Source organism: Balearica regulorum, chromosome Z, assembly GCF_011004875.1.
Source record: "Balearica regulorum gibbericeps isolate bBalReg1 chromosome Z, bBalReg1.pri, whole genome shotgun sequence".
In the NCBI taxonomy this organism is placed as follows: domain Eukaryota; kingdom Metazoa; phylum Chordata; class Aves; order Gruiformes; family Gruidae; genus Balearica; species Balearica regulorum.
The window spans coordinates 86,316,621-86,338,528 of record NC_046220.1 but is presented as its reverse complement, the minus strand read 5'-3'; the positions used below and the strand labels follow the sequence as shown (position 1 = coordinate 86,338,528).

Below are 21,908 nucleotides of genomic sequence, written 5' to 3'. Positions count from 1 at the left end.
AAAGTTATCTTTACATGTTTTTAGAAGTATAGTCAAGGAGTAAGGATGTTTTAATTTCTGATTTTCCAGCTCATGGGTCATATTTGACCAACTGCTTTCAGCAGAAGACATGCCACTTTGTTGAGCTATTTAGGAATCAAAAAGACTGTCTTAATTTAAAACAAGGAGCCTTTGTTTTAGTTGGTGACTGCCTTGTGAAATTTTTCAGTTCTCAGCGGGTTAACCAGGGAACAGGGGCAGAGTCATAATTGGCCTATTTAGAGTATTTTGCATGTGAATAGTGTGTTAGTGAAGCATTACTAAGTCTGTTGTGAGTGACATGGTGATTAGAATTTAGATTAGGGAAAACACATTCTGTACTTTATCAAGTACAGTAATTAGTTCAGTCAGTAAAAGTTGATTACAAGTAACGATAAAGTTAGATTTTTGGTACTTAATTTTAAAATTTCTTTATTAAATGGTAAATTTGTTCTTAATATAAATGGTAGTATCTACACCTGTTTTATTGCGTATCAGAATAATTAAAAGAACAATGTGTTCAATGCAGAGTATAATCAGGGGATTTATATATTATGGGTAAGTTTCGACGTAGTTTATAGCAAATAGAGCATTACTCAGGAAATTGTTCTTCTGTCATAGTCTCTTCAAGATTTACAATTTTTTCCTTGCAGCGTGGGTCAGATAATGTTTTCTGCTCTTTCGTGGGAACCACAGTCCTTCCGTAGCTGAGCAAATGTTGCGTTTACTAGGATGCATCTTGTTAGTTAAGGGTGCAGGCAGAAAATGGATATATTGAAAGTCCTTTGCTGCTGCTACCGCTGCTGCTGTACAATAGCGTTAATTGTTTTTGGTTTTCTGAGGTGCCTTTTTATTTTCTGATAGCGTTGCAAAAAACAGTAATAATGCAGAATTTTATTTTCACGTTTTGATCGCATCGCATGTACAGCCTGCTGTGCAGATTTTTATATTGCAAAAGCTGATATATTTCATTCACAGATACGAATTTTTCCTCGCACGGGGACGGACAATGAAGCTGTTTCATGCACACTGAACCAACCGCTCTATCAACAGCAGGATTTTTTTTTTTCTTTTTTTTTCCCCGGTTAAGTTTTATTATTGTTCAATCCGTGCACTTAACTATCTTGTTTGCGGCGAAGGAACTAAATTACCTTCAAATATATTAACAGAGCTCCAAAAGTTTTTAAAACACTGATTGCATTTGAATAAGTAGGCAATAAGTCTCCTTTAAATGTAAATAATCGTGTTTTAAATTAATTACTTTGTGTTTTCCTAGTTGAGGCAAAGATGCTCAACTGGCAATTTTTTGTAATGTCTCCTTTAAAATTTTGGCAGGTTCTCGTTTTCCGCGTTTCGGTTGCTTGTGATGGTTGCTTTGCCGTGTTATTTTTAGGACCGAGAAATAGCTAATGATGAGGAAAGTCGGATTTAACATGCACGCGCACACACGTATATATTTTTAATCTTTTAGCAAAGTCTCCTTGGAGGTGACATGGATATTGGCAACCCAGGAGCGCTCTCCCCCACTAAGCCTGGCTCCCAGTACTATCAGTATTCTAGCAATAACCCCCGGCGGAGGCCTCTCCACAGCACCTCTATGGGTGAGTGACTTTGTCTTCAACCTCTTTTTTTTTTTTTTCTTTTTTCTTTTTTTTCTTTTTTTTTTTTTTGCCATTTCAACAAATAATCGGGGGTTCCGAACTGTTTAGCAATACTTTGAAATAAAGACAATAAGTGGCCGAGCGTACGCGTACGCCGCCAGGGACTCTCGGAGGGGTTTAGTTAGCGGTGGCTGATTGCTCCTCGCTGTCCTCTTTGTCGAGCGTGCAAGGAGCCTTCAAAAATCGCTTTTTTTCAAAGCAAATCCCTGGAAGGCGAAAACAAAGGCCCTGACACTCGAGTTCAAAATATGAACCATTTTCCAGCATTTTAACTGTCAGACTTAAGAGCAGTGGCATCCACTCGGGGTTACCAAAACTGCCGCAAGCCTGGCGTGAGACGGCGGGCAGGGCGATTAGCAGCTGGGGCTGTAGAAAATCTCGCTGCAAAAAGAAAAAAAAAGAAAAAAAAACAAAACAAACAAAAAAACCCACCCCAACCAACAAAAGCCTGTCTTATGAAGACACCGTTTTGTCTTTTTTCAGAAGTACAAACAAAGAAAGTTCGAAAAGTTCCTCCAGGTTTGCCATCTTCAGTAAGTACCGCTCGTCTGCTCGCTCGCTTGCGATCGCGTGGGGCTTTGTTCGGTTGCAGGCGGATAGAAACTGAGCCCGCTCCCGGGCTCGCCGAGCGCTCGGCGCTAAATCCCGAGGCCAAGGTAAGGAAAGTTCAAACCGAATCTCATCGCTTGTCCCGACTTGGAAGTGATTAATTGCACGGCGGGGCCGAGCGTTCGCTGCTCGCGGGGATTTTCAGCGGCGGCCGCTAAAGAGCTGGCGCGGGCGGCGCGTACCTGCGCGGGGCGAGCGTCCCTTCCGCGTGCCGGTTAGCTGCTTTGTCGGGCTGCTGCTGGTTTATGGATTTGCACGTTCAGAGAGAGGCGCGGAGAGGATTTCTGAGACGTTTCCGCGGGTCTCAGCCCGGGACGGGGGGGTGAACGTCTTCGTTTTCACGGGACGTCTCTGAGCAGTGGTACCTGCGGCGGGAGGTGGCTGGGGGTGGTGACACCAGGTGTCAACCGCTGGCATCCAGCTGCTGCCAGAGGCGTTGTGGGTTGTACCAGCGATAACGACGGAGCTGGTAATTACCGTGGGGTTTCCCTAATATTTGAAAGAATATCCCTGCTAGCTCCTCGGAAGGAGGGTTACAGCTACCATCCGGCATCGCGTTTTTCAGCGGGTATCGTGAAAGCTCTGCGTCGTGCAGTCGGAAGTTGGTGGGTTTGGTTTGGTGAAGTGCTTTGCTTTCGTGATCCAAATAATTATTCCGTTAGTTTTGGGGTTTTTTTCAGCGTGGTGTAGAATCTTGGTGGGTTTTTTCCTGAAAAAGCTGTGCCAAGGTGCATTACATCTTCTGAGAGCATTGACTTTTAAATCCCTTAGAAGATATATATATAAAAAAAAAAAAAGTGGATTTAAAAGACATTTAAATATGACATTTCAGTAATTACGGCATAAAGAGTAGTATGGCTAAAGGGTGCATTTTATTCTAGCGGTTTTATTCTAATTTTGTCTCCTCCGTTACTTTTAAAATGACATAATACGTATTTTCACATCAATATCTGCAGAGAGAAAAGAAGCCACTCAAGAGGGGAGAGCTTCCTTTTCATACCTGATAGCTCTATTTGTTTTATCTCTAAATCTGGTTATTAGGAGGAGCCGAGTGGCAATCAATCTTGCGGAATAGATAACAAATTGGCACGTTAATCTCTGATGGCGTTTATGTTTTTACCATAAATCCAAGTAAATTTGCAGTTTGCGAAGCAGCGTACTTTGAAAGCTTCGGTTATTGTAGTGACAGTGCTAAACAGTAGTTTCATTACTGGTCACTTTAGAAAGAATAAGATTTTAATCTGAAAGAGAAAAAGACGTACGAACATCCTAATTTAATCGCACGGATTACTGTAATCTTTATAATGTTAAACAAATACAAACATAAATCTTTTTTGTAACTTGTTGAAATATGGAAATTCTCAAAGTTGCCAGTAAAGTAATAATACTATTTTTTTTTTTTTTTAAATTAAAAATAAGTTCCCACACGTGTCTTTTAAATTTATTGCAGTATGTGCTTTTTTGGTTTTGGATTTTATGGGACTCCTTCGCAGCAATAGCTAATATCCTCCCCAAAGGTTTTTAGGAGCGCTGTTATGCTTGAAGTTCGAGGTGAATTTAATTTAGAGGAAACTTTAGCTTCTAATCGTTTTGGGTTTGGTTTTTTTTTCTGAGGACTTCACGTGATATATCCCTCCCAGCTCCTCATGGCTGGAGGCGAGCTACGTAGCGGGGGTACCGCCGAGGAGCCGGGCAGGAGGGATGCAGGGAAGGACGGAATACCGGGAGGGATGCAGTGCCCTGTTCCGCGTGCTCTGGCACCGAGCACAGCAGTGATTTGTGCCAGCTCAGGAGCTCTGCTGGGGGGGGTGGGTGGGTGTGGGTGTCATTTCCAGGGGAAAAAAAACCCCAAACCACCCCAAACCTGCACTTTTTATGATATAAAATGCTGCTCTGGAGAGAGGTGACCATCTCAGGCCATTTACAGGGATATTTCTGTATCCGCGTCGTACGAGACACTTTTGGTACAACTCGCTGCGTGGGGAGGAGTGGCGGCGTTGCTGTTGGAAGTGTCGACGTGCAGGGATTTCAAACTGCCGCAAAAGTTTTTTTATGGATTGCTTCTTGCTTCGAAAGGATGACATGCAGTTTATGTTTGTGGCAGATTAGTCTCAAATGTGGGCTTCCTTTAGTTTTTTGTGAATACAGTCGTCGTACTGAACGGAAATGCTTCCACAGCTCAATACTCTCAACTATCTTAACAGTATTTTTATTTTCAAGTGAAATTACCTCAAAATAGAACATGCACTTTAAATTATGTTAAATGAGCTGTACAATTTATTAGGAAAGAAAATATAAAAAAGGTATTCCTCAATATTTTTATCACCCATAGCTCTGGTTTCCAAGAATAAGTAAATTAAAATACAAGTCCAGTAATGTGAACACAAGAACGTTACGGTTCTGAAGGAAACACAGCCTTTTTTACGAGCGTACGCAGATAGGTATTCGGGTCTTGTTGTCTTCATATATCACGACTCGTACATTTCATTTGAAATAATACCGCTTTAGAAAGAGCACCTAGGTGTCTCAAACAGAACAAATATCTCAGAAAAGGTCAGATTATATTTAGGTTATAGATTGTGTCACACTGAACTGCCAGGATTTATAATGCTGAGTGAAGTATATGCATTTATAAATTGACTAACTAGATTATAATATACTTAGTCGATAGGGTGGAAATATTGCTGTATCTCTCTTAAAATATGTATATTAACTTGTTCTCAATGTGATTTATGCTGTGGATATGGAGATTAATGCAGCAGCGGTTGTGAAAGCAGTTATTGTTGATTAATTCATAAGTAGTCTTATAAAAATTTCAATGATAAACGGTAATAAATATGTTGTATCAGCTCCCCTTTATTATAAGAAATGGCTACGAGTTTGGAAAACAGAGTAAATTAAACTATGGAAACAATCAGGGTTTAAAAAAATACCGAAGAGATTTGAACTGCATTCGGGAAGGCGAGACTGTTAAGGTGTGCCCCGGTCTCAGCCGCAGCTCATCACAGCAGTTAGGACCTGGAGACAGCCCTGGAGCTGAGCTGGGGCCCACAGGTCGAGCTCCAAAAGCTTGGTCTGCAGGAAGACATGAGGTGGGGGTGGCTGGGACCCCCCAGAGCAGCCCGTTCCCTGCGTGCCCCCGGTGCCTGCCCGACCGCCGCGGGGACTCGGGGTGCTCCTTCGTGGTGCGTCTCGGGATCGGCTTTGCCCAGCGTGCTCGCAGCGTCCTGCGTGGAGCTTCTCCCATCTCTGGGGTCTCAGGAGTTGGCCCGAACTCGGGGTTTTGTAACCTCAACGTGTCTGCACGCCCCGGCGTGATCTGCCTTTGCAGGCGGGGGGCCGGGTCTCCCCAACTCTGCGTGCTCCTTGGGCACGCGTGGCCTCTCCGTGTCCTGGGCGCCTGCCCATGAAATAACGCAGCCGTACGTACTTCTTGGGCTTCACGGACTCGGTATGGTCTGTGTGGGGCAAGGGGCTCTGCTGGGACCATTTCATACTGGAGCTTTCCGCCTTACGCTCTGCTGGACTCGAGCGCTGCGGTGAGGGTCGGGGGATTTGGGATTGAGCCAGCTGAAGAAGAGATATGGGTGTGACTATATTGGCAAAAACGACATTTTTCTCTTAAAACTGGTTTTCCCTCCTTGAGTGCCGCTGTCACCTAGCATCGTGCAATCCTGGTGGCTCCTCTGTACCATCGCCTCCTCGCCCTTAACTTCATCCTCAGGCTGTGCTGGTCTTTTAATCTTGAACCTGAAGTCTTTTGGCTGCCGATGGTTTGATCACATCTCACCTTTTACATTGTTTGCCACGTGACGTGACGTTCTCTGCCTTTCTTACCTTGGCCAGTAAGAGTCAGGAACGAGCAAGCCGCGCTGGTATGTGTGGTTGGAAGCGTCTCTGAAGGAATGGGGTATGGAATGGGAAGTCTTTGGGGGGAAAAGTGAGCAAAGAGAGAAGGGCTTAGGTTGTAGATGTCGTGTTTGAGGCACTTGCATCATCCTGACTTCAGTAAGTCCACCACAGCGGCACTGCGGCAGGGGTGTGGCGTCTGCCCGGGTGATTTCCAACAGGTAGTACCCGTAACACAAAGCGTCATGTTGAGGACCGGAAGAAAGCTCAGAAATGAAGCCTTCGCGGAGAGCGCACGACGTCAGTCATCTGCGGGCACGGCACGAGCGCTGCTTTGGCTTTCTTGGAGCAGGATCGCATGCCTCGGCCGAAGGAGGGGTTACCGGGACTGAAGCGGGAGCCCCTCAGAGGAGCCCGAGTGGTGACGCTGCCTTTGAGCCCCTGCGCGGCCAAGGCGGGCTTTTCCAAAAGCCTCTGAGAACGGAGGTGGGTGCGTGAGCCCAGCAAAGGTCATCTGCAGGCCTTCTGCGTCTCGAGTTGCTCCTCTTTGTGGCCAAGCTTTCCAGTGGCGTGCCTGGATACCATGAATTGCTCAGCCCGTGCGTTTCCTCCGTCGCCAGTGCTTTTTCTTTTGGTATCGTTATCATCTAGCAAACCTGCTATCAAGTGCAGTCCTTACGGCACAGTATATTCATTCTCCTTTTTCCTTCTCCGTGGACAATCTCTCCCTTTCCAACAGCACCAAGGCCTCCTGCTCCCGTAGCTCCAGGGGAAGGGTGGCTGGTTGCAGTTGTTGGATCCTCGGGAGCTGTAACCCCAACTGAAATCCCCCTGGGGAGGGGCGTTCGGGCTCCCAGCGCCGATAAATGCAGTTTTCAGCCCGTCTCGAACCCCCGACCGCGCGGCCCCTTCCCAGGGAGGACCCGGAATGCCGCGCTCCGCGGGCCGGTGCAGCTCGGTGCGGAGACGGAGGCGGCGGTGTGAGCCGCGGGGTTGTCCCGTGTCCTGGTGCGGGGGGGTGTCGGCAGCGCCCGCAGTTCAGCACCCTGGTGGGAACAGCCTCTCCGGTTCTGCCGGAGCATCTGAAGGAGCTCAGCGATGTAACCGCGTGGTCTGGAGTGACGTCACGGTCCCACACCGCAGGTTTTGCTGCCACAGCTCCGTGCGGCAGAGCTAACGCAGAGCTGGTTGTAGGGTGCTTTAAGCGTGGGGGGAGGTCGCATTTTAGTACAAGGTCCTGTCCGTATCTAGCAAAACAGGAGGCTGGTGGCGGAGTTACTCCAGGTTGCACCCTGCCGATCTTAAACCCTGAGCGGGCGACGAGGCGGTTCTTGTTTCCCAAGCTGTGTTCTCGGAACCCCGTGTGCCGGCCACCCTGGGGGCAGCAGCGAGGGCGATGTTTGGTGGGTCCGGGCTTCCCCGGAGGGCGGCTTTCCTGGCGTTCCCTTCCTGGGACCTCGTGGAGGTGTTCCACCCCGCGCTTGCTTCCTCACGTCTCCTTGAGGAGAGGTGGAGTGTCCCTGAGCATCCCCCAGCCCCGGGATCGGCTGGCGATGGCTCCCCAGGTTGAACCATCTCCTTGGAAGGTGCATCTGTAGGTGCCCTTGGGGAAGATGGGCAACGTCCTGCTTGGTGCTCAGCTCCCTCTCCTGCCAGGGGCTTCATCGCCGCCCACGGCACGCACTTCGCTCTTCCTTCGTCAAATAGATGCGAGTGGGCTCGCGGGGGAAGGAACCGGGTCTGGCAGTAGGAGCAGGATTGCAACCGCGGCCTGGACCGTTGGTCACACGTTATTTTAAATGTAGATACTGAGAGGGTTCTTGCGGGGAAGATTTTACAGCTGGAATAAAGAGTGGGAGAAGTCAGATGTAATCTCAGTTGTGTTAAAAGAGGGGATCTGAAAAATTAATTGATTTTGTTGATGAATCGGCAGGTAAAATCTCCCGAGCCTCAGTTTTAATGGCAAGAGCCTCTTCCTTTCGTCTTCATTTAAGGTGTCCCCTCCTAGACTGCAGACATCTATCTGCACGCGCTGGTGTGTGTATTTACAAGCGCGCCGGCTCTGACCTTGCTAGCCAGACAGATAAGGAAGTGTATGACTCAGTTGTACATCCTAAGGAAACACCTGCTTGGTTCCAAAAAATCAAGAAAAGAGAAATACTACTGGGATGCCACCTGGAGTTTTTCCACAGCTTTATTCTGATTTCCACGGGAGAAGCCTTGATAATTTTGCTGGGAGGTGAGGAAGCGCTGCTTGTGCTTTTCGTGCAGACTTTGCAGACTTCCTACCTCGAGTGAAAAAACACAGCCGTCTGAATTTCCCTTCAAACATCCCACTTAAATGGGAGGTTTCCAAAACAAATCCAATGTCTCCGACTTGCCCCGTGCCGCCCGCCACACTAGAAAATGGGCCAGTCCTGGGATGCCGACGTCGTCGCTGCCAAGAGCATCTTCAGGGACGTTTCTCCACACCGGACCTCTTGGGTGCTTCAGAGCTTCCCGGGGTTCAGCGGTGGGTTGTGGTTTGTCACCCACCGGAGACATCCCGGAGCACTCCAGCTACCAAATGGGTCCCGGTCTGGGGGTCTTTGAGGACCAGCAACGTGGGGTGAAGCCTCCTTGGGCCAGAACCGACCTTCCTGGATGGACATAGGGGAGCAGGGTGGAGTTTTGGGGGGGTGGGGGAACTTGGGGGCAGCTCACTGGGCCCCGGCTAACGACTTGCGTCGAGCGAGAGGGAGCGAGGTAGGAGCTGGATTATGGAGGGGTTAACAGGAACTAATACTGTGATTTTATTACAATATTTTAGTGTAATTCCTGAGGTCCGAGAGCCCGTAGAGGAGAGGCTGGACCTGCGTACCGCACCGCAGCGTGCTTGCAGTAGGGTGCTTGGCTTTCCCCGGCCTCGCAGCCGTTTTCCCCGAGGAATTTGCCCAATTCACGCAGCAGCCGCCCTTCCCCGGGCGCTGCCCGGGGCTCCCGCGCCGGAGACGGGGCTGTCGCGCTCGCCGCGTTATCGGGCTGACAAGGTCCTCTTCATCCGGTGGCCCCCGGGGAAGCAGCCTGGCTAGCATCCCTCCTCGCCCTTCTGGCCAGCCGTGTAAATCAGACGGCATTACGAGTTGGGGGTTTTCCATATTAAAATTAGAACCTTATTAAACTCCACATGGCTTTTTTAAAATTTTTTTTTCCAGTTATAACAAAGCTCTGCTTTTTTGCTTTAAAGTAAATCAATCGATTTGGAAGTGCAGCTTTAGCACATAGCGAATGAAGTCAAACCAAGGAAACGGTAAAATCTACCGTACACCGGTGAGGTGATGGGTTAAAAGACCGTCTGTTGCAAACCGCACCTGAGATCGCTCGCCGAAGCTGAAGGACTAAGAAGTCATTTTGCAGGCAAAATGCTGTGGCGGTGTTTTAAAATAGATGAAAAGGTAGAGAAAAGGCAGATGTAAAACGGCTTAGGTTTTAGTTTTTAAGGAATTGCACAGGGTTATCTCCAACGTGAAAAAGCAATTTGAAAGGGATGGTCCGAGACGTGCGTTATTCTTAGGCGTTCTGTTTAAAGGTCGAACCTTTACCGCAAAATTCACACGCTGCAAGCGTTTAACTGTTTTGGACCCCCTCAAAAAAATAAATTCTAGTCCAGTGCTGAATAGTTGCGGCCCATTCTGGTAAGAGAGGTGTGGGCTTAGGGCGGGTTTTGTTTAGCTTGAGCAGAGACTCCCTCTTCAGAGTACTGCAGGTAGTGCAGAAGGCACTTGTCTTCATGGACCGAAGGTTTTGGCCACCAAGTCCAGGTGATTTTTAAGTGCCTGCAAAAAAGGACGAAATGCAGCTACTCGGCAGTATTTTTAAGGCAATTATTTAAAAATTGATTTTTTTAGGCGGAGCGGCGTTGATTCTTCTCCCGCAGTTGGGATGGTGCTGGCGCCCGAGGAGCGGACCTCGCTCGCGGGGACGTTGGTTTGCTCTTGGGGACGAACCGCGTCCCGCCTGCCTAAGCCCGATGGCTTCCCCCCCCCCCCCCGCCAAACTTGACACGCATTTTTCATTTAAACTTTTCATCGATCGATTTGCGTGTACCGAGCCATCGGTACTGGAAGGTTCCCGGTAGAACAAAAGAAAACCCAGCGACGCGCGTTTCTTGCAGCGGTGACCCTGCAGCTGGAGGAGCTGCTGCGGCCCTGGTCCTGCCTGCGCCCCGCGGCTCCGCTTCCCTTTTACTCCCTTCTACAGGAAATGCATTTTATTCAGGAAATAAATGTAAAAATGAATGGCGATTTCATGTCCAGCCTTCAATCATTTTCTTTATATAGCAATGTAATTTGTAATTCTTTTTTTCGTTTGGGAATTAAGGGGAGTTTCACAAGTGTGAAGCTCAGCACTTAATTTTTCTGTTTGAACTTGAGGATAATTGTTAGGAAAAGGCATTTAAAGATAAAAAAAAAATGTCTCTATGCGGTAATTTGATTTCGTAGCTTTTCTTTAAATATTATCTGTAGATTGTATTCATTACAAGCAGTGCAGCGCCTTCAGATCTCTGATTAGCACAGTTCAGCATTTAAGATAGAGGCATTGAAATCCTATCTTGTCTCAGGCCTTTCCAACCTGCTTTTAGGAAAGGATGGCTTCTGGGACCGGGCATTTCTTTCTTTCATCTCGTTTGCTTTTGAAGTTTTTCTGCCATTTCAGAATGGATTGGACGTGGGGTCAGGGTGGGGAGAGCGATGCGGTGTGCGGAGGGGAGGGCAGGACGTTAGTGAAGAAGTTATCGGTGGAAGTTTAAGGGACGCTGTCAAGATCGATACGCTCGCGCTCTTGACTGGGGTGCGTTTGTTAAGAGAGGCTCTGGATTTTATCAAAGGAACGTTAATTTTTGCTCCGAAGTATTTTTTTTTGTTTGTTCTTTGCTTTTACGCTGAAGCGGTAAATGAGCAAAAAAATCAGCATAGCGAAAATATGGAAAAAAAATTGCGTAAAGAGCTCCAATAACTATTAACGTTGTTAAATGCATAGCAAAGCTCCCCTGACAGTTTCTTGGCACGAACCCTAGGAGGCCTACAATGGCTGGTTGTTTTTTTATTGTTATTTTATTTTCAGTGGCATACAGCGCCTTTCGACAGGCCAAACAAGCGGTCAAAGTCAGCGCCCGAGCGGAGGGCACGCCGCAGCGGCCCCGGTGCGGTTTTACACCCTTAAACACGCGTTGCGTTTTGCTTCCCAAAGCTTCGGCCCCGCGGGCGCCTCCAGGAGAACGGGACGGGCTGTCCTGCCCCGCTTGCTCTCCCCACCGAGCTTCTGCTGGGCTCCGGTCAACCCGCTCTCCCGCTGGAAACCCCCAGAAAGACCTCAGGAATACCCTTGTCTCCAGTCCTCGGAGGGCTCCTTTCAGCCGTGCCGACGCTCCGAGACGTTAGAAGCTCGCGTTCCTCGGCGCCGCGTGGTTAACGCGGACGGATGTAACGCGTAGGGGTTTAATCTCCGGCTCTGCAAAGCTGCGCGCAGGTGCCCGGGGCGGTTCCCGGGGGTCCGCAGCTGGTCACGGGGACGGGAACCGCACCCCGAGCCCACCCACAATATTTAAGGGTGTGGATGGCTCAGCCGTGGGCGTTTTACCGCTACGCCGTAAATAAGAAAAGGCGTGAAGGCTCCCTTGTTTGCTGCTTTTCTAGCAAATAATAAAGACTTGAATATTTTAGGTGCTTCAAAGAGCCGTTCCGTCGGTAGCCTTCGTGCGTCGCAGCGTCGCCCGGCACCGCGCAGGGCGAGGAGCGAGAGGGCCGTGGGTGACGTGGGTATTTTAAGCTAGATTTGCATATTACAGCCGATTTGACTGCCTTTCCAGATGAGAACATCTTTTCCCTGCCAAACGCGAGCCACAGAGTGCCAAGGCAAAGTTAAATCGTTTGGGTCCGGGCCAGTTTGGCGGAGCGGGGCCGGGCAGGGCCGGATCCGGGGCCGGTCCGGGGCAGGTCCGGAGCCGTCAGCCCTCCCTTGTTGTCATTGCCACCTGGTGGAGTACAAAGGATATTGGTTTGCAGCAAAGTCGCCTTTAATTTTGGCTCTTTTATTGCAACCACACTTTGGCAATAGTGCGCGAGAGTCCTTAACCAAAAAGATCCTCTCGTTTGCTCTGCAACACCTCATTTCTCCGCTCACAGTTCATTTATGATTCTGATGAGAGTGTTTTTTCAGGAAACACACATTTCACTTTTTGACCTAGGAGCATCTGTTAGAATTTTTTTTAATACTACTTTGGCATTCTGGAAGTGTTAATGTCTTTCATATCTGTTTAATGCTATTTAGGGATATTTATGATCACCTCTTGGTTACTTGGGGTAAAGTGTGTTGCAATTTTTTTCAAACAGACAGGAAAGCATTCATATGAGGAAACAGATTGCTTTAAACATGTGCTTCCTGTGACAGTAAAAAGAACAAATTAGATTTAACACTGTGTAATGAATGCATAAATGTGTACGTTTAAGCTTTTAAAAGCCTTACATTCGGTTCTGGCCTAAACAAAAATCAAGAGTCACCTATCGAGGCGCAACAAAGTAGATTTAAATATGCACGGCCAAGCCTGTTTGTATTTCCAAAGCCGTTTTCCTGCAGTTTGCCCTTCCAGTCTAGGCTTCTTCCCCTGAAATCGGGTAAATTTGATCTTCGGATGCTCTTTCCTGGTCCTAAAAGTGCTCTGCGTCAGCGAAGCAGAAAAGAAGGGCGGGCCCGTGCAGCCGATTTGATGAAACCTGAAGAACAGTTCATCGTTCTTCTAACACCAAACCCCGCTCAGCGATCGCAGTCCCACCCAGCCGATGAAGCCGCTCTGGCCGGGACCCCCGCCAGCCCCGAGGGTCCCCTGCGGGTCCCATCCCCGCGGGAAGGCTGTGCCACGCGGCCGCGCGCTCCCGGGACGCCCGGCTCCGACCCGGCACCCCGGGGGGCTCAGACGGAGCTCCCGGGGGCAGCACCGGGGACGGGGGGGGGGTTTGCCCGAGCGGGGGGCCCCGGGCACGCTGCCGCCGGCACGGCCTCGGCACCGGGGACCAAACCGGGCGGTGGGAGCCGGCGCAGCTGATGCCAACATCCTCTTCTGGCACTGGCCTGCAGCGGAGCTGATGGCTTTCATTATTAATTTTTTTTTTTTTTAGGAGACAAAAAAAAAAAAAAAAGGAAATAGTGAGAGTTCACTGGCCCAGGAAACAGCCTGGAAGTACTTACTGTGCTTCGACCTGCGCCTCGGTTTTTTGCTACGCTGGCGGCTCCGGCTCAGTCTCGGAGCCACGTACAGAGCTCAGAATGTAACTGTGCTCTCCCTGGAAACACGACGGAAAGGAAATTCTGGCACATTAAGCATATGCCTTACCAGAGCTCTTCAAACTGCAAACAATGGTATAATATATACTTAATTATTGTTCTTTACTTACCTACTAGGGGGTAAAAACTATTCCGAATCATAGCTGTAGCAGTTCGCCAGGAAATATTCTAAACGCCTGCTTCTTGTTTGCATCCTTGTTTTTCTTTGAAGATGCATCTGGAAAAGAATTACAGGCAGTTTCTGTCCGCCTTCACCCAATTAGTTCCCTCACACCTCTTATTTTCAATCTTTCCAGCAGATTTCTCCAACATAAAACCTACTCAGGTGAATACAGAGTTGGGGGGGGTTGTGTCACTGGCCATGGAAGCGCCTCGGAGCGGGGATGCGGGGCGGGGGGGGGTCGGCTGGCGTTAAACCAGCCTTGGATTCAACACACGCGCATCCACGAATGGAGCGAAACGCCAGAAAGATGACCGGTTTGTGCCGAGCCGGAATTTTTTTGCAGGCTGTGGGAGTTCGGTCTAGAATACAGTTTGTTTGATAATTAGTGCACATCTCCTCAGACTTTCGGAGATTCGCGTTTAACCTTTCTGCCACTGCGTTCTGACATAAATTTAACGCACCTTTTGTCATTCTCCGGTTTTTAAGTAAATATTTTTGAACCATCGCCGTGCAACAGGTTTCCAAAGATTTAAAGTATGCCGCAGGTTTCCAAAAAACTTCGTTTTTTCTTATATTTTAAATGTTCTGTTTGTGCAAAATTTTGAGAATCACCATAAGGGCTTCTTTGCATTTTTAATTTAGTAACTAACATATGAATAAATTTGCATATTAATTAGTTGCAGATTAAATCATGCATACATAATTGCCTCCTTACTGTGTTTAATGTTTGTCAAAATCTCCAGCCTGGTTTGATGGATGTCGTATGAAAGATTACAATTTGATGTACCCTTGGAAGTATTTACACCAATAATGCAGGATTCTTAATAGCAGAATTCTCTAGTTATATACAGTTTCTAATAAACATGTAAGATAGGTGCATGTCCCTTTTGACTAGATTTTTTTCCTTGCACCAAGTCATTTACTATTCATAATCATTAATGCATCTCCTAATTATACAGCATATGTCTGTTAACCACTTCATTGCCGGTCTTTGGGCTGCCGCGCCTGAATTTTTAGTACAACTTGTATTATTCGAGAGACTGTTCCCGAATTGTTTTGCCTCTGACGTGAGCCATCACTTCAGTTTTTCCTCGCCTGTGATATTTGGAGGAAGAGTTTAAAATGCAAGGTACATTTTGCGGTTTATTATCGAGGTCGAAGAAACGAGCTGCGCTTAATTCATGGCTGAAGGCTTCTCTGCTCTGGCTACTGCAGTAAATAATCAAGGACGTTCCAAGTGCAAAAATAATACCTACCAAAATTATCAGTAACGCAGCGCCGAGTTTCACCCACGATGGTGCCGGGGGGGCGGGCGGGGAAGGTGGGGGCCGCGGCGGCAGGTTGGGCTCGCCGGGAGGCGTGTGGCGGGGGGGGGACAGGACACGGGACGGCGTGGCCCCCGCCCGCAGCCGCCCCTCGCGCCGGGCTCCGTCTCGCAGAGGGATTTCGCGGGGACGGTGGGTTCGCCTTTCCACTGTGCTCGGGTAGCACCCGGCCGCACTCGCCGGGGTGAAAAAAACCCGGGGACTCGCGTTCCCGACACGCGAGTTCCCCAAATTCAGCGGACTTTTGGAAACGTGTAAATCTAGTGGGTTTGTGTTTCCCTCTTGGGGTTGGGTTTTTGTTTCTCTGAACTTTTAGCTATGCTCTGATCACGCTTGCAGGTTTTGTCCGAGGCTAGGAGGGCCTGAAACTGCTGGGTTTAATGATTTTGATGTAATTCCTGAATTTTTGGAGCTGGGGCTTTAGGCAAAACCAAAACCCCAAAGGAACAGGAAACCCTGCGAGACACCTGATAAAATCCCAAGAGTTGGCTACGCTGAATTTATCGGCAAGCAGTTGATTTCCTTCTTAATCTGGCTATATGTTAACTACTTTCCAAGCAAAAGCGGTTTGAGAGGACCTCCAACTAAGCATATTTTGTTGTAGAAGTTGGCACTAACATGTGTTAAGCATTTAAGTGTGAATTTGAGCAGTCGAGGGGAATATGGTACAGTGTTAGGAAGCAGCACCGGGGAAGTTGGACCTTGCTCCCCAAGCTCCCTGCCTACCTGAGAAAAGAGTTTTCTGCCGAGGGGCTTCGCCTCTGGGTGCCTCAGCTCCCCCCTTTTTTTTTTTTCCCCTTTTATTATTTTTTTGGGGGCTGTCTTTGTTCGCGCAGGCTGTAACCCCTTCAGGTCAGGCTCACGGCTCAGCACGCTGCCTGCGCGAGCACGGGATGAGAGAGGCTTCTAGGAACGGCTGTGGTAGAGAAACTATGTATTTTAATATAGCATCTGGATTGGTATCGTTGAAACTGTGCTTTTGGAGTATTAATTAGGATTGCCGAAAGGAAAAGTTCATGGGAAAGCGGAAGCGTGTCGTTTCAGCGAGAGGTTTCTTCTGTGATGTGTATGTGTTTACAGTTGGTTTGCTGTGTATTTTAAGTGCATGCGTTTTGTATATAAATAAAGAATATGCATATTTGATATAATATAAAATACACAGTGAAACCGCTGCACGGCCCTGATTACTCACAAAATCATCTACTTTGTTGCAGAAGAGCCAGCAGCCTGACATCTTTAGTCCACCCAGTCAGGTTGCAAGATCTATTTTAGCACATTATTCCCTGCGAAAAGCCCAGTGACATCAAAGGTACAAACGGCCTTTTCTCCCGAAGGGTTTTACCCAGCAAAAATAAAACATTGTGGAACTAGTGCCCAAAGACCTCACAGACTCACTCTCTAATCACAGAAGAACATAAACTGCTTAATACTTACCACTAATTATCCTCCCGCACCGTGCAATTCGGTATTAAACCACGAAAGAATGTTCGAATACCGGTTAAGAGACAAATCTACAAAAGCAAGAAAATTGTAAGGCCAGCCCAAATTCGGTAAACTCGACCCCGCGGTTGGCAGATGCCGCGTACAATAACATCTCCGGCCCCGGTTCCGTCCCGGTGCGGGCTCCGCGCCGCGCGCGCCGTCCGGCAAACGCAACCACGCCGTGTCAGGAGTTGCTCCCTTAGTGCCGCTCGCGCTCTTACTTAGAGAGAGACGTCAAAATCTTTGCTCCGCTTGCCGGTAAACCCACGCCGTGGCCGTGGCGGAGGCACCGCGCGCAGCACCCGCGTTGGCAGCGTGCACGAGAGGAGTACGGTGCTCCCGTTCCACCTGGGTGCCCGATCTAGACAATTGCCCGCTGTTTTTTTACGTTACTGTTGCATGTGATCCTCTCCGAAGGGTTAAAACTCACTCTGAAAGCTAAATTCTTCATCTTTAATGGGAAAATTGACAAATGTTGCGCAGAACATCTTTTGTTTGAAGATCTCCAAGGAAAGATAGATACCCGACAGTTTCCCTCCTCCGGGCGATAATCCCGGAGAACTAGAGACAAAACGATTTTACGCAAAGAGAAGGGGATTAAAAAGACCGTAAGAAACAAAAACGCTAACGCTGGTTACGGCCCGGTCGGGCACGGCCGGAGCTGAGATTTGGGAAAGACCTGATGCTTTTCGTGCTGGTGCTTCAGTAACCTCCCGCGCACCTCGCAGCCCGCCCGCCCGCGCCCCACTCCCAGGCTGGATTTAACTCCTCTCCCCGGGGGCCGGAACGAGGTTTAAGCAATAAGTTGAGATCCTGATTTCTGGGAAAGCGAGCGGGACTGCCGAACTTCTGCAACGTGCTGAAGGTTTAAGGGCAAAAGGGAAGAGGAAGGATGGGGCTTAGTAGAGGAGGAGAGGTAACCGTGAGGAATGAGACATAGCTACACCCCAAAAGCTCTGGCAGGATATCAGGTGGCGCTTTCTGTGGCAGGACGCTGATTTTTGACTCGGGAGTAATCTCTTCACGTAGAGATAAAACTGATAAAAGACCCAGACACGTACTACGTGCCAGCGACCCTCCCGTGCTGCGGCTCAGCTCATCCAGAGCCGGGACAGCAGAAACCTTTCGGGTGTTACAAACCCCTTGTAAGTCCGTCCGTCCTTCCCAGCTCCGGTGAGCGCTGCCCCGGCCAGACCCGCCGCCCCAGCCGTCGGGGATGCGGAGGGCAGGGTGCTTCGCTTGCGTGGGTGGGAAGCCCCAGCCCAGGGCCTGGGATCACCGAGCAGCGTTTTGGGTTTATTCAACACTCCTTGTTCCGGTTTCTTTCCTTTGTTTGAGCAGTATCCTCAAAGCAAGCCTCGCACAGGGCCATCCCTTCTTTCTTCTGGCAGCATCCCAGGTTTCCGATCTCCACCTTGACCAGACCTCTCACGGTGCCGTTTCCCCCTCCCCTGCCCATCTCCCCTTCCACGCGGGCTGCTCTCCGAGTTCTCCGCGTCCTCCCTGGTCTCCTCTGAGGTCTTCAGGACCGGGCACTTCACCGTCCTGCGTATTACCCATCCTCGCACCCAGCAGCGAACCCAAACCGTAGCGCTCGGTGCGGAGGGTGCTCTGCGTGGGTGGGCAACGCAGAAGGAATTCACCTTGTTTGCCAGTTTTTCCAAAAATGCACCGTCTCTGCCTCTATTTTGGCCTGGCTATCTGAGGTTGGGGGTTATTTTCAAGTACAAGTAACTTCCAAGTACAAAGCTCACCTTCAGCACAAGTTACACCCGTGTAAGCGTGCCCTCCTCGCCCCGAGCATCCCCGGGAGCTCAGAGCCGCGGGGGCAGCCCGGCCCCCTCTGCCGCAGGCTCGTTCTCCTCCCAAATGCCTCGTGCATCGCGGTGTGCTCGGGGCACCGGTTACCGGGACCAGGGTGACCGTGCTTGATTTTTTTTTTTTCTTCCCTTGTCCAAAAAAGAGGTAGCCTGTGCCGGAGGAGCGTATTCGGGGAGCCCCAGCCTCTCATCCCCTTGGCACCGTTGACTCCGTGCAACCGCAGCACCGCCGCGGTGCCCGCGGCCTCGCCGAGCTTCGCTTTCTCCGTCTATACAAAGGGAACCAGCAACAGAATAATATTTAACTGCTAGATAGAGGGGCTGCGAGGCCTAACTATGTAACAGCTGAAAAGTCTTCCATATGGCAATGTGCAATAAATGAGGAGCAGCGTTCCTCTCCCGCTCCCTCCCCAGATTCTTGTGGCAGAGTGGGAACGAATCCGAGTTTGCAGGATCCCACATCTCTGTTGAGTCCTGCAGATCGTTTAGCAGAGAGGAGGGTAGTGAGAAACGCTTTGGAGTGCTTTGATCAGCTCTGCTAACGGTTTACTATGTAGACAAATTGCTGCATGTGACTGAAAAAAAAAAAAAAAGGCCCCACGTTTTGGTTCTTAACATGAGCCATGTGTCCATTTGCATGGTGTCCACAACTTACTTTTTCTTACCTTTTCCACATTTTTTTCATGTATTGTTTTAAAAAATAATTGTGCAATGGGAAAATATTTTTTTTTTTTTTTTTTTAAAGTTCGGTGTGGGTAGGTATTTATCATTTTACGAAACACCGAACCTGCTTGGGAGAATACATAATTACTAATGAAAATCATTATATTGCAGTGCGCTTTTTTTTTTCCCCCTAAAGACTAAACATAAAATCGGGTCCTCAATTGCCTTATGCTTCAAAACCGCTTATTTATTTTGTAGTGGCAGCTACTGCTAATGGGGAACAATTGGCCAGGAACGTGGGGAAACCTCTCAGTAAAGCGATACGAGCAATAACTACAGCACTGAGCACTCAAGATCGTACTACATACTTCAACCGCAAAAGCAAAGATAATCCCTTATAATCTGAAATCACTTCTTTATGATGGGGTGTGTACAACTGGTGGCGTATGAAATCTTAAAAATCTTACTCTCTTCATTTATTTTACCAACTACTTCTCCAGCGGACTCCAAACTATAGTAAAACGCCCGTAGTCTCACATTGAGACCAACGGCACCGAAATTTCCAAATTTCCCCATCGCTTCACCCCGTGTGCCTTGGGAACATAGAGACAATGTCAGAAATGAACCTTACACGTGCTTTCCCGTCCTTTTCCGTAACGAATCCCGAATCGAAGCCCGTGGGATGTTCTGGCCCGTAGTCTAGGCCAGCAGAACTCCTGGGTGTTGTAAGGAAGCCGTCGTAGTATTGCTAATCACGAGACAGCTGCCCTCCCATCCACAAAAAAAAAAAGACAAGATTTTAAAAAGAGTCAAGATTGGGTTGGGTTTATGAGCCTTTGGGGTTTTCTGCCTCAAGAGTTCCCATTCCCCGGCTCTCCTCCACAGTCATCAGAGTTAGAAGCTTAGTCTTCAAGATAGGAAATCTGAGGTCATCCCGTAATCAGTGACTACAGCGGCTCTGCCTTTCCAGAAAAGAACGCCCACCGAACGCTCCGATCCTCCAGATAAAATGGTAAAAATTGGCAATAGCGCCTTTACGCAGGAAGAAATCCTGGCCCGTGTGGTTTAAGTTTCTCCCTTGGCGTTTCACAAGCAGCGTAGTCAAAAATAAACCTGGTGGCAAATGGATGTTTTAGATAGACAGTTTTGTTTAAAATAGATTAACTGTAAAGTATGTTTCTATGGGTTTGGGGGTTTTTTTTGAAAGAGAAGTTTGATGGAAGGTGATGGATAAGGCCAAGGGCACGGAGTGTCCCTGCCCAGCTCTGGGGGTCCAGGCCAGCTCATCCTGCGGCTCAGGGCATGCGCTCAACTGGATCGTGTGTTAAAATTGGCTTATCTGGATAGCAAACATGGGGTGCTGGTTTGGTTTTCAATAGCTAGTTTTGATCTAAGGCTTTATTACGTTATTAACTTCACGTGCTATCTAGTAAATTCAGTCAGTGTAGCAGCTGAGGTAAAAGGAGAAGTTGTTCGTCTGATACTCCTCAGATTAAGCGTGGGGGATGCTTGCAGAGATGGCCTGAGGTTTCTTCTGGCCGTCTCAGACCGACTCTCTGGCCACGTTCCTGGCTTCCGACCTGCGTCACGGCCCCGCTTCAGCCAAGTGGTTTCAGTTTGACAGGAGCGTGTGCGATTATGTCACCGAATCAATCGCTGCTGAAAGGGCGAGTTGCTTAAAACCCGCTCTGGGTATAGCAGATGTGCCCGTCTAACATGTTCAATACCTACAAACGTACAGGAATTTGGTGGAATCCGCGCTAGTCCCGACACCCTCGAGTCATAGCTGGCCGACCATTTCAATTTAGAAAAAAACCCCAACGGGTAAAGGTACTTTTATTGAAATTATCTTGAATTGAATTGTCATGATGACTTGAGTCCTGCACAAAGCAATCCCGTTGACAAGGACTCTCGTAGCGGTGTGGCCGTGGGTGCTGTCGGGGTCAGCCGAATTCTCTGCCGGAATAACCAACCGCTCCACGGGCTGCACCCGCTTTAAAACAGCTGGTGGAGAGTTTGTGCCTTTAACGAGAAAGAGAGGAGGTAGGTTCAGCGCTGGGAAAAAGGCTTGCTTCCTCCTGGCAGACAAGCCTGGAAACAAGGCGTAGCATTACTGGGTCGATGAGGGTTGCCATCAATAGGTAGTCCATAATATTAAAGCAGATGTATCCACATTTGGCTGGTTTAAAGTAGCTTTTTAGAGACTGTGGCTTTTAGGATCTGATTTATTCATATAGCATCTGTATAATTAGATATTTATACTGTATTCAGTCTGTGGCGCACAAGTATCTGAATCTGAACCTCTGCCTGGGGAGAGAGGAGAGAATGTTAATGTACAAAAACGTAGGAGAAGACGCGTTACCTTTAGTTGCAATAGTTACAAAAGAGACAATTAGAAATTACATCATCTCGCGTTCAGCGGGTTAATCGCTAACTCGATTTGGGATCCTCCAAAACCAAGGCTAGAAAACGGCCCCGGCGTGCGCTCCCGAAAACGTGCCCCGTCTTTATGGCTGTATAAGGTAAATACGGTGCAACTTCTCCTTGGGTTTACCCAGCATCTGCAGGAGCCTTCTGTGGTTGGGTTTGTGTCCCCGCCGGTCAGAGGCACCCAGGGCCGACCCTGGCTGAGCTCCGCTGCCGCCGGCACGGTCCCTGCGCGGGTACTTAGGAGGAGGTTTTAAGAAACCGTTAGCTCAGCTCTGGCGTCTCCTAAAATAGACCTGGCTTTGGGGAACGGCGCTGGGTTTTCCTTCTCTTTTTGTTCTCCTTAAGTAGGAGAGAAGCTGGTCGGAGAAGGCCGGTGGGGCACGTCTTCATGGGACCTCTGAGTGGAGGTTCTGGTCACTCAGCTGGGGCGAAACGCCACAGCTGGGTAAAATTCCTCACATCTGGGCAGTCCGAGCCACTTCCCCACCCACGGCGGGTACGTTTTAATAACTACACTCAAGGATTTGTGTAAGAAGGATGAGATTATCCAAGTGACCCAGACGTAGAG

The 21,908-nt window shown here is 48.8% G+C and overlaps 1 protein-coding gene across 46 annotated transcripts in view; it reads left to right on the top strand.

The window, feature by feature from the left end:
- Nucleotides 1-21,908, top strand: part of TCF4 (transcription factor 4) — a 234,418-nt gene that overhangs the window by 140,002 nt on the left and 72,508 nt on the right. For 38 of the 46 annotated variants that reach the window (XM_075740595.1, XM_075740627.1, XM_075740613.1 and 35 more), the window contains 2 exons: nucleotides 1,490-1,619; nucleotides 2,163-2,212. The exons of 7 other annotated variants lie outside the window; for them this stretch is intronic. In XM_075740595.1, coding sequence (XP_075596710.1) covers nucleotides 1,490-1,619; nucleotides 2,163-2,212 — 180 coding nt within the window. The remainder of the gene's footprint in view (nucleotides 1-1,489; nucleotides 1,620-2,162; nucleotides 2,213-21,908) is intronic. One more of the 46 variants, XM_075740592.1, reaches the window with a different exon arrangement.